The 13,006-nt window shown below is 43.2% G+C and overlaps 1 protein-coding gene across 1 annotated transcript; it reads left to right on the top strand.

Moving 5' to 3' along the window:
• Positions 1-7,511: 7,511 nt before the first annotated feature.
• On the top strand, positions 7,512-8,237 carry LOC113316769. The gene has a single exon (XM_026564918.1). It carries the CDS (start codon positions 7,512-7,514, stop codon positions 8,235-8,237), a length of 726 nt encoding a protein of 241 aa, XP_026420703.1.
• Positions 8,238-13,006: the final 4,769 nt, after the last annotated feature.

The following is a 13,006-nucleotide window of genomic DNA, read 5'->3' as shown; positions in this document are numbered from 1 at the left end:
CCAATTTTAGTCGGTTATGAGTTAGGATTAGGATTAAGAGTTTTATGATAACTCTTAATTGGTTTACTTGATCCTAAATTCTAGGAACTTTGTGGACAAGTTATGAAACCCTAGTCTTGTAGGCTAAGTAATGTACCAATATAAATAGCCTAGTAGAGAACCTAGAAAATTACACCAAAAATTCTTCTTTCTCTCTTAGGGTTTATATGTTTTCTCCCAAACGATAATATATAAATCTCTTATTTTTCCCGAGGATTCAACCTCGTTAAATTCTCGTCTCTTTTCTTTTCTACTTTGTGTTTTTTGCATTATTTGGAGTACCATTGTGTAGCTGTGCAAATCGCTTCCGCAGAGTTTTAGCGCAACGTAGAGGAGTACAACAAAACTTTTATGCTTTAAGAAGTCCCCTAGATTGGTTTTATTTTGGGGTGGTTGCAAGTTTTAAAGGTCAAGGCATATAATGAAAGAAGAGATAAGCGCAAGAAATTAAGTCGGTTAGTTGAGTGGCATATGTGGATCGTCCATTAACATTTTTAATTGACATATATCAAAGATCCGGTTGTACGTAAATAACAACATTGCTGCATATTAACACAGACTTACTGAAGTCTCGAGCACATTTAAGATATCTAATGCACAGTAGAAGAGAACTCAAGAAGATGACAAACTAATCCCACAACTTCAAAAGTGTGATCAATAGAGCAATTAGAGCAGCATACATTTTCTCTTATTTCAAAAGTGTGATTCACTTAACCCTCGTTCTGTATGTAGAGGTACCCATATATACGTGCTGGTATTTTTATCGAGGGTGCCTTCATGAGTTTGATCAAATCATATCATCCATCGGATGATGTTCCTGAGTCTTACGTTTATTTCCAGCAGTTAAGCACCAGTCTTGAAGGAATCCACTTTGTTTATAACATGATGACGGGAAGGCCCTTATCTTTCGGGAATAGTGGTGTTATAAAGTCACCCGCCGATTGTCCATAAAAAGCCCAAAGTTCTAAAGTAAAAAAATCTCCGCTCGCTCGTGAAATCCCAGCTCTCACCAAAACCCTAATTAATCCTGCTTTCTTGATCAACCAAGGGGTTTTTGATGGATAATTTCAACACGCTCCCAGAAGAAATTATTTCGGATATTATCACCCGTCTACCAATCGAATCAATTCTAGATTGCAAGTTAGTATCCAAAACATGCAAAAATCTAATTCAGCATCCATCGTTTTTTCGGATGCATTTAAATCGTCCAAGTGATTCTGGTAAGTCTAGTTTTCTTGCATTGGCCGCGGAAACAAAACAACTCTACTATTTTGAATATAATCAATCATGGGACACCCATTGATATAATAAGAAAGTTCAATCCAACACCTTTATTTAAGGGTAATATTTTGGTTGGTTCGGTTAATTGTTTGATATGTCTTAAGGGTCGGAAAAACAGACTGAGCCGGAAAGAGAGGTTCTGTATTTGTAACCCCATGACAAAGGAGTATGTAATTCTTCCTAAACAAGTGAGAGATTCTGGTCGGTATCAATATAGGTGGACTGGATTTGGTTACCTTCCTTCCACCAATGAGTACAAAGTTGTACTGGTGCGTGAGTTACATAAACAACTCAAATTTGTAGAGGTCATGGTATACGCTCTCGGCAGTGGCAATGGTTGGAGAAACATTGGAAATTTTGATCTAAAATATTACTGTGTGTTTCAGTTTTACGAACTTGCAATCTTTGCGAATGGAGCTCTTCATTGGAGGGACGCTATCTAAAAAACGATTCTGGTCTTTGACTTAGCTGATGAAAAGTTTCGCGAAAACCTCTCACCACCTCCGTCGGCAATAGCCGCCAGTTCTTTAAAACTTGGAGTTATGGGTGGGACTTTTTGTTGTACCATATATTTCGGTTCATACCCTGCACGCTCACATTTATGGCTATATAAAAAGAAGAAAGATAATCATGACATGAAAGAGCAGGACGAACACCAGTCATTTGGTTGGACTAAAGAGTTGACTCTCGTATGTAGCAGCACACCGTTAGCATTTACAAAGAGTAGCGGTGTCTTAAGTTACAGTCTTCGCTATCTCGATATTAATGACCCAAAAGTTGCAACTTCGAAAAGGCTGTTGGATTTTAAGGAACCCGTGCGTGACATATTCTCTCACAAGAACACGTTGGTTTCTTTGAAAGGACTAGGAGAAGAAAATACACGAAGTATGGAATCAGTTAAAAATCCTTGGGTTTTTATTTTGGCTTTTGTTGCCCCCCTCTTAGTTTATGGGAAAGTTGGTCCTTCCATGGTAAATCAACTTTCAAAACAGAAGAGAGGCCGTGATTAGCCAAACAAGTAACTTTTCACAAGTGGAACAGATCTCTGGGTGCTCCTTGTAAAGACCCATTTTGCTATCCCTTTAGAGATGCTACCCCTTTAGTGAAACATTATGATTGCATTTTCTAAGTGAGAATTCTTGGCGTGTGTTTATCCAATCTGATTCAACTTTATGGGAGTGATATTCTTCTTTTGGTTAAAGCTATATTTTTTTTTGTTAAACGTGCATTTATTTAACATAATTTCAGTAGGATACTTTGAGCAGTGCTGCTCGGATAAGTTAACGCAGGCGAACTCGCGGAGAGTGACAGCTTCCTCGGTAGTGTACGAGGGAACACTGTATTTCTCCATAGTGCTTACTATTAGTTACTTGATAACTTTACTACTATGATACTATACTTCCTTGATTTTTTGACAATGATTCGGTTAGCAGTAAAGTTATTAACATGTTTGTCGTGAGTTCCCCCATGAAATTTGTGGGTAGTGGGAGCAGATTTTCTAAGGATCGATGTCTTTGTATCTCAAAAACATGGATCAATTTTCGTGGCAATGCATGAGTTTGACAACCGGTCAGTAGCATACAAATACATCAGGATTAGTTTAAACTTTCTGAGACCCAGACCCAACACTTGTCGGTTGTCGCAGAGTTCAAGATACCTCTTAATTAATTTGGTAATACAAGCCGGAATGTATTAAAAATATTTGTAACTCAAAATTGGTTTCAAAATATTTTCAAAGTTTGTTTATGAACTCAAAATGTTTGCATGTTGATTGAAGAACAAGGGTTGTTGATAGTCTAGTGATAGGCAATTCGGGCAATGGTGCTGAAAACAGTTCAGACTTGCGTCACCTTATATGCTGTATTTGACAACCAATAAGCTCCCAGATGATGAGCATCTCGCCATCAACAGGCGATCAAGCTGAGCTATGACCGAAAGATCAAAGAACGAACATTTAAGCCAGGGGAATACGTCTCAAAAAAAATCGAGCAGCAACAATAGAACCAAACAGCAGAAAGTTCGGAGGAAATTTGGAAGTTCCTTACATAGTGGACAGGCCCGGAACTCGAGGTTCCAACTACCTGAACAACCTCGAGGTAATTAAGACTCAACACCATGGAATTTATTCCACCTAAAGAAGTGTTATCATTAACTAGATTCTTGTACAAAAGTAGCTACTTCGCTCAAATCCTACTGCCAGCACTCTTCTTCGTTTATGTTGGTTTTATCTCAGCGGGTTTTCCACGTAAAGGTTCAAATGCTATTGCTAGCGTTCTTCTTGTCAGCCAGTAAGTACTTGTCTTTTTAATTTTGTTCAGATATTTAATTCAATATTATTTTGGTCCTTTATACTTTGTCTGTCTTTTTTTTTTTTTTTTTTGAAGGTAAAAGTTATTCATTAAACAAAAGGAAGAATTACCTACTAAAAGGAGTTTCCTCTGAAATTACTTCAGAAGGAAACACACACCATGCCTACCGATTACATTTACTATTGACAAACACACATCAAAATCTTAAAAGGGAAGCTATGCCAATTTTACAGTTATGAACAAGAGAAAACTTTGTCCAGTACAGTGACGAAGATGCTCCATTGATTGCGTATACTAGAGATTGATTATCAGATACATGTATAACCTTTTGTAGCTGGATTTGTGAAGACCAAGTAATAGCTGAGAACAACACTTGAGCCTCAGCGTGAATAACTGAGTCTGCATAAGATGTCCAGCACCTTGCTGTTCCAAATTGTCGATTGGCTTTGTACCAGATGATCCCGCACCCTGCAATACTGGAGCCATTGGACATTGAAGCGTCCACAAACATAACATCACAGTCTGCATAATTATATAACAGCTCTGTTGTCAAAACAGAGGCCGGCTTTTGAGGCAGTGGAACTATTGAAGTTGTTTAAGAGTATTAAACATAGACCGATTTTGATGCAAATATGCAATTTGAGAGCTTATTCTTTGTATAACTATCTCAGGGCTTTGCCTCAGACTCTCTATGCTCGCTCTCCATCTAGCTTTCCACACCTGCCAAAGAAAAATAAAATAGTTCTTTTGTTCCTCAAACATGGTAGTCGTGCCTTTATTTTCAAACTAGGTGATCATGCACTCTTTAATGTTGTTAAAAGTTCCAATCACAGAAAGAACTTTTGGAAAACTTCCAAACCATACCGCTCTAGTAAAATCACAATGATAAAAGATGTGCTCCATAGTTTCATCAACACCACCACAAAATGGACACAAAGAGTTATCAGTAACTCCTAGGTGAAACAAAAATGGCTTCAAAGGAAAAATATTATGCAAACACTTCCGCAAAAATAATTTAAACTTAGGCAAAATATCTAAATGCCACAATCGTAACCAATGCTTTTGTTCCTAGTTTGAAGCGACGCATTCCTCCTTTATGAGTTCAGTGTAGGTGGATTTGAGTTCAGTGTATGAGTGCTTAAAAGGGATTTTGTCGAGTCCGGTTGTTGTACTACACCTAATCAAGCAGCAGTTCATGCAATACAGAAAAAAGATCCTAAGATATGATACACCAAAGAAAAAAGAGCGGCGAAGCACAGGATAGAACCAAACGGCGCAAAGAGCGATGTATCACGTGGGTCGGACGTGATGGCCCAATAGGTGTCGGATGAGATGTGACCCTTATCCTCTGACAGGTCGGGCGAACAATCAGAAAGCACTCGGCCAGACGAAGGAAGATGGTCAACAAAGGAACGAGAAGGAAGAAGGGCGACGTCGTGCTAACCAGGCGATACAGACTCGGCCTCGGGTGAAGAACTATCGGTCAAACCAGGAAGTCGGGCGATCAGTGAAGGTCCGATAGAGAACAGCTAAAATGATGTAATGTGACCAACATTGTAATTCTGTTGTATGTCGACTTTGGCCTATAAATATAAGGGCTAGTCGAGAGAGAAAGAGAGGTCGAAGAGGGAGAGAAAACAAGGCATCCTACTTGAGTTGAGAGAACATCACCACTAGAGAGAGAGTACAACTTGTAACGAAGGAAGAAAAATAATAATACATATCCTTTCACCCCGTGGACGTAGGTAATCATACCGAACCACGTAAATCCTTGTGTCTATATTTGTTTATGTTTCTTCATGTTGTGTGGAATCACCCTATACTCCATCGGATGTAGTGTGTAGTTTCATGCCACTACATTCTGGCACCGACTAAGGGGACGTCTAAGTTCTCCGATACCTTGACTGCATGTACCGGCAGAGACGATCCAAAAGCTCCTAAAAACAATTTGCGTGTTAGTTGATGCTAGGGGATGAACTCTGCTCGGCAAAAGTCTGTTTATAATCGTTTGGTCTAAGTTCTGCTGGTATAGTTAATTTTTGTTGAAAAAATTGAGTTTTTAGCAAACATTTTCAGCTGGGTTGAATCTGAACAGTCGACTAGTCTTTTCTCTAGCCGAGTCTGTTTTCAGGTCTCAATTTTCGTTTTCGTAGCATCTTTCGTACTTCACTTCATATTTTTATCTTAGTTATTGTCTTGTGAGTCCGACAACGGAAAACTCATAAACTCCCAAGTAACATCTTTGATGTATGGTGGAAGTTGTTTGAGGTTCCATGTTGGCTTAGGAAAGTGCCGAAACAACAGCACGATGAATCATACATCGCTGGTGAAAGAATCCAAGGAATCAAGGGAAGACATCCCTTTGCAGTTCCAAGGAAGTGCATAAGTCTTAGTTTAGCTTTTTCCATGGCATGCTGACCTCATAAAAGTACGAATTAAAACCTTTTTTACTCGCAAAGAACTAGGTGATAATGATTTGGAGTCTAGGGAATGTAGAACAAATTGTAGTTAATGCAGAGTCGTGGTAATGAGAGCGATGTCGTGCCCTTAAAAGCGACGTAGCAGGATACCCGTCTAAAAGAAACACTTAGTATCGGAACGTGGAAAACTGGCAAGGTCAGCTTGGTAGGCCAGGGGGAATCGTACTTTTAAAACTCAGTCTTAGTGTCAGTCACCTTTTTCTTCCAAAAATCGTACGCGCAATAGAAACGTTTAAAAACAGGTCAAAGTAAGGTGTTGTCTTTTTTTGCTGACGTAGGTAGGGACGACTCTCGGACTGACAGCGTACCACGTCTGATGGCTAGCATGTCGGGGATAGGGATAATTTTGAGGAACCGCACGATTTCCGGTAGTAGCATGCAAGGGGGATTAACTGGGATGAGGAGAGGGAGTGACGGGCATCCACCATCATAGGAATCACGAGACGCTGCAAGAGATATGCCAACTGTGGACGAGGAGATTGGTCTAGGACGAGATGATGACCTACCGCCTCTGGAGTGAATCGCCTCGCCCGCAAGGAGGGATGGTCAAATAGATGGACTTACCGCGTCAGACACAGAAGATGACGAGGAAACATTGATCATGCATGCTCAAAGACGAAACATCAGACGACAAGCTGAGTATCAAGAATCCCTCGGACGAGAGCAAGAACGGTTAAGGAGAGTACAACTGGGACATGAAGCGGTTCTCGGGGTCGATCCGGCGACATCGACCAAGATACCTCCCAATATACCACCTCCACCACCTGTGACGATGGCACCACCCCTGCTCATCTAGGCCATCCAAATGGTCATTTCATCCATGAGAGCACAGATCCAACACTGCTCGCGATTCTAGAAAGCCAAAGAAGGCAAGAGGCAACTTTAAGAGATCTTCAGCAGAGGAATCTGGCTCTAGAGTTCGAGAACTATCAATTACGGAACTTAAGGCCGAGGTCGAGAGGATCCTCAAGTCGGGAAACATCAGGTCACCAAGGCCGAATCGGGCAAGCACCACCTGCAGTAGGACCAAAAAATTTCGGTCGATCGGGACCACCCTTGACACCACCTGTCAGGGGATGCGGACCACCCGAGGATTCATCAACAGACGACGAAAGGAGAGAGAGGAACAATCAGCAGAGAAACACAAGGTCTGATAATGCGACTAAAGCCAAGCTGAGAGAGTTGGAGTAGAAGGTAAGGAAGATGTCAGGAACCGGCGAAGAAGACAAGCTCGCTGAGGTTATAAGCGAGGCCTAGAGGACCCCTTTCACCCAAGAGCTAAAACTTAGGGCCTTCCCACCTAAGTGCACGCTCCCCACCTTTCCATCGAGGTTCGACGGCACGGGAGACGCAGTTGAGCATTTGAAGATGTACACAATGTCCCTAATACAATGGAAAAACCATGAGGTGGATGTGCAAATTCTTCCCTGAAAGCTTGGAAGGCGAGGCAAGTAAATGGTTCTACAACCTCGCACCAAGAACAGTCAACAGTTATGAGACTCTAGTCGAAGCCTTCCTTGAGACATACATGCACAACAGCAGACCTCGGCCCAGGGTCAACAGGTTATTCACCTTGGCCCGACGGTTCAGAGAACCTCTCAGATCATTGACCGATAGATGGAAAAATTTGTGTACAGAGATTGGGAAAGTACCCGTCGACCAGCAGATATTCGGGTTTGAAAACGCATTTGGGAGATTGGATCCCATCTGGGTAGCCATGTTCACTGAGAAACCACAAACGTTGAAAGAAATGAGGAAAATGCAAGAGCATTTCATCGCCCTAGAAGAAATCCAGGAAGAGTCAAGAGATATAGGAGTGCAAGAAGATAGTGCAGCGCCCGATTCAACGTCGGACGATACTCAAAGACGTCCCGAGAAGAGACCGAGTCCGTCCGTGCGAAGAAATGAGAAGAAAGAATGGATACTTAAAGGGAAGAGGCCAAGACACGAGGCGAAAACGTACACCCCTTTGAATGCTCCACTGGAAGAAATCTTCAAAGAAGTCGAAAAAAGGAATGACATCATATACCCAGCTTCAAGAGGGATACAGTTCGAAAAGACCAAAGATTACTCGGAATATTGCCATTATCATCAGTATCGAGGCCACTCTACAAACAACTGTCGATAAGTGAAAGACATCGTGGAACACCTTATCAGAGATGGTTATTTGAGACAGTTCGTCCGACATCCAGCCCAGACGACCGCAGCGCCCAATGCACCAGTCCATCAGGTTCGGATCGACAGATCCACGCAGTTTGTCAACACGATTTCGCATTCCGCCACTCAAGAGTACAATCTGAATCCCGGAAGAGTGTCTAGAATCCACAAGAGAGATCATAGTGGGAAGGAAATTTTCAGTGTAGCAAAAGCTTTGCCTATGGAACCATGGATGGTGCGACCTATCTTTTTCTCGGCCCAGGATGTCCCGATGAACGGCCAAGGTTACAGTGATTCTTTGGTTATTACCCTACTAATTAAGGAATGGGGGGTAATAAGGATACTAGTAGATAGTGGTAGCTCCGTCGAAGTACTCTTATACGATACGTTCAAAAGGATAGAGTTGTCGGATGATATACTCGTCCCGTCAACATATCGTATATACGTTTTTAATGGGACGGTAACCATCACGAAGGGTGAAGTAAATCTAAGGGTATCGTATGGAGGTGGCTACCTGGATACTTTAACCACATTCTGTGTGGTTGATGTCGCCTCTCCCTTTGAAGCTATTATCAGAAGACCATGGATCGCGGGAATCAAAGGAGTGGCATCGGCCTATCATCAAAGATTACGGTACCCAACGTACAAGGGGATAACAGAAGTCGTAAGAGATCCACAAGCAGACCGACAGTGCATGCAGCCCGACGCCCAGATAAATGAGGAGCGGCGAGCACGACAAAGGGGAGAAAAGAAAAATGCTAAAGAAGTCAAAGTCGCAGAAGAACTGGAAAAGGTTATTTCTCAAGCGGTCATGGATTACGAAGCACAAGGAAGTGAGCCTTCATAGAAATTAAAGGAGAAGACGTCGGTGAAGGAATCAATACCAAACTTCTCGGCCGTGGAACCTACTCGAGAGATTAATTTGGGAACTGAAGAGGAACCAAGGGTGGTAAGGATCGGGTCCTTACTATCGGATGAACAGGTCCTTACTATCGGATGAACAGGTAAACCAGCTCGTGGCGGTGCTAAAGGAAAACATGGACGCATTCGCATGGAACATGCACGATATGGAAGGTATAGATCCATAGGTATGCTGTCACCATCTAAGGATGGACCCAAGCTTCAAGCCAGTCCGACAAAAGATGAGGTGAATCGAACCAGAATTACAGGCGACCGTCGAGAAGGAGCTAAAGAAGTTACAAGAATCGGGAATAATTAGGAAATCGCACTACCCACAGTGGATATCTAACATGGTCGTGGTACCAAAGAGAAATGGAGGAGTCAGAATCTGTATCGACTTCAGCGACCTGAACAAAGCTTGTCCGAAGGACAGTTTCCCTCTCCCAAGTATCGATCAACTGGTGGAATCTATAGTGGGGTACGAGGCACTAACGTTAATGGACGGATACGCGGGGTATAACCAGATCCCGCTAGCTCCCGAGGATCAATAACACACATCCTTCTTCACACCTAGGGGCCTATACTGCTACACCAAGATGCCGTTTGGGATGAAGAATGCAAGCGCCACATATCAGAGGTTGGTGGGCGATATGTTTGAGGACCAGATCCACAACACCATTGAGGTCTATGTCGACGATATGCTAGTAAAAAGTCGCCTAGCCAAGAATCACATCCGAGACCTGCGGGAAATTTTTCGAACGATGAGAGAATATAAAATGAAAGTTAACCCGACAAAATGCGATTTTTGGGTCACATCGGGCAAATTTTTGGGATATATCATCACTCCAAAGGGGATAGAAGCAGATCCCGAGAAAGCCAGAGCCATCCTCGAGATGTCGTCACCAGCCACAATAAAAGACCTACAAAAGCTGAACGGAAGTATAACAGCATTGGGGCGATTCATATCTCGGTCATACGACAAATGTAAGGATTTCTTTATCACTCTTAAAAAGGGAGAGAAATTCAAATGGACGGACACCTGTGAGGAGGCGTTTCAGAATATTAAGCTACATCTTGCAAGTCTTTCAGTATTACAAAGACCCGAGCCGTCTCAGGTCCTCACATTATACCTCGGAGCAACTTCATATGCTATCAGTCAGTCTTAGTTCGAAATGAAGGGAACGAGGAAAAGCTCGTTTACTTAATTAGCAAGACATTGAGTCCGGCCGAGAAAAATTATACAAGGATTGGACAGATGATTCTAGCGCTAGCTTTCTCCACCTTGAAGCTAAGGACATATTTCCAAGCCCATCGGATCCGCGTGCTCACAAATCACCTAGTGAGGCGGTACTAGACAATGCACGCCGATCTGGAAGGATCTCCAAATGGGGGGCGCAAATAAAATAGTTCAACGTTTTCTACGAAATGAGGACAGCAGTGAAGGCACAAGTAGTGGCATATTTTCCACTAAGCGACGAAGATGAGGTCGAGGACATACCCGGAATGGAAGAAGATCGAGAAGACCCGGCTGACTTACTCGATGCAAGTAGCGCATCACGTTGGGAAGTATTCATCGATGGAGCGTCAAACAAAGATGGATCGGGACTTGGGATAGTCTTTACCACACCAAAGGTACGAAAAATGGTCCATTCGTTTAGATTGGAATTTAAGGCGACAAACAACGTCACCGAGTACGAAGCTGCGATTCACGCCCTGAGATTAATCGTCGAGATGGGCCTACAAGATGTAAGGCTAACTAGCGACTCACAGTTGGTAATCCGACAAATCACGGTCAATTATGCAATTCACGATCCAATTCTGCAGAAATACTAGGAGCTCGCCCAATTCTATATCAACCATATCCCCAGCATCAAATTCCGCCACATATGAAGAAAATACAATCGACACTCGGACGCACTGGCATACATCGCCTCCCAGATCGCAGACCCATGTATGGAGGGAATTCGTTTCATGAGACTCCTCGCCCCATCCATACCAGAGATACCCGAGATATCTGTCGACGTGGCTATCAATACGGCCGATAGATATCTATACGGAGATTGGAGAAAGACGATTCATTTGTACTTGGAGACAGGCGATTTACCCAAGGGGCAACCCGAGATCAACAATATCAAAAGCAAATCGGACGTTGATGTGTTAAGAGATGGAATTTTATACAGAAAATCGTACTTGGGGCCCCTCTTAAGATGTTTGAGCAAGGAAGAAGGTCGGACAATACTGAACGAACTACACTATGGGGCAGCCGAAAATCACAGCTCCGGACGAAGTTGTCAGTGAGAGCGAAAAAGATGGGATACTTCTGGCCGTACATGAATGATGATGCAAAACAAATGGCACGATCTTGCGAAGAATGTCAGCGGTTTGGTAAGAAGATACATGTGCCATTTGTAACTCTAAATTCGGTGGTGAGCCCTTGGCCCTTTGCCAAGTGGGGGATCGATATCGTGGGGACATTACATGTGGGATCGGGGCAGAGAAAATACTTAATAGTAGCGACGGATTACTTCACTTAATGGGTGGAGGCGGCACCACTGAGACATATCCCTGACAAAGACGTCTTCAGGTTTATTTGGGAGCACATCATATGTCGTTTCGGAGTACCTGCGGCCATCGTCTCGGATAACGGAAAACAGCCCCAGGGAGAAAACATCGACCTACTATTTAACACCTACAACATAAGAAAAAGCAAGGCCACCCCCAGATACCCTCAAAGTAATGGGCAGGCCGAGATCACAAACAAAACTATCGTCGATAATATGAAGAAAAAATTAGATGGAGAGTACGGTAATTGGTGCGAAAAACTCTACAATGTTTTATGGGCATATCGAACCACTCGAAGGGAAGCAACATGGCTATCACCTTTCATGCTGACCTATGGAACCAAAGCGATACTACCAACTGAAGCAATGATACACACCACAAGAACTGAAGCCTGGAGGCGAAACATATCGGCAGATCTAATATTGGACAAGCTCGGTGACTTGGAGGAAACAAGGGAGATGGCGTTGCAAAAAATGGAGAATTACCAAAGGAGATTACAACGAGAATACAACAAACGAGTTCGACCAAGAGAGTTTCAACCGAGGCAGTTAGTGTTGAAATATCTAGACGATTGGGAACGTGACAAAAGGGGCGGTAAACTAGCGGCAAGGTGGGGAGGACCATACACAATCATGTCTAAATCTGGCGAGGGAGCTTATCGATTACTCAAACCAGACGGCAAACCCGAGCTAAAACCGTGGAACGCACAACATCTGAAACTCTATTACCCATGAGGGTTTGAGGGAAACAGGAAAACATACTTGTCATTCATTTCTTTAAAACCACGAGGGGTAGGAAATATGACATGAGCGACCAATGGTCATTCGTACTCGGGGAAAAGCCAGTGAGGAAGTGCCGAGGTGACTTACACTCGAATGGTCATTCATACTCGGGGCAAATCCAGTGAGGAGGTGCCGAGGTGACTTACACTCAAATGGTCATTCGTACTCGGGGCAAAGCCAGTGTGGAAGTGCCGAGGTGACTTACAGTCGACTGGCTATTCGATACTCGGGGTAGTGGCAGTGTGCAAGTGCCGAGGTAGCCTAAGGGTACTGGTGGTTGGAAGCCAGATACCAAAGGTTGTTAAGATACGATTTCTTCTCATCCAGGTAACCTACTTACATCTGAAAGGTTACCCCCATCGAAGGTGGCCGTGACCACTTGCCTGAGTTGGTTGGTCGATAACCACTCGGGATTATCGGGCCAAGACCTAGGGCTACTATAACCCTTCCACTAAATCTAAAAGATAGTGATGAGATACCTCGGCTGGGACACGGC

The sequence above is a fragment of the Papaver somniferum genome, chromosome 10 (genome assembly GCF_003573695.1).
Source record: "Papaver somniferum cultivar HN1 chromosome 10, ASM357369v1, whole genome shotgun sequence".
NCBI lineage: Eukaryota > Viridiplantae > Streptophyta > Magnoliopsida > Ranunculales > Papaveraceae > Papaver > Papaver somniferum.
The sequence above is the reverse complement of the archived record's forward strand: the minus strand, read 5'-3'. Positions and strand labels throughout refer to the sequence as shown.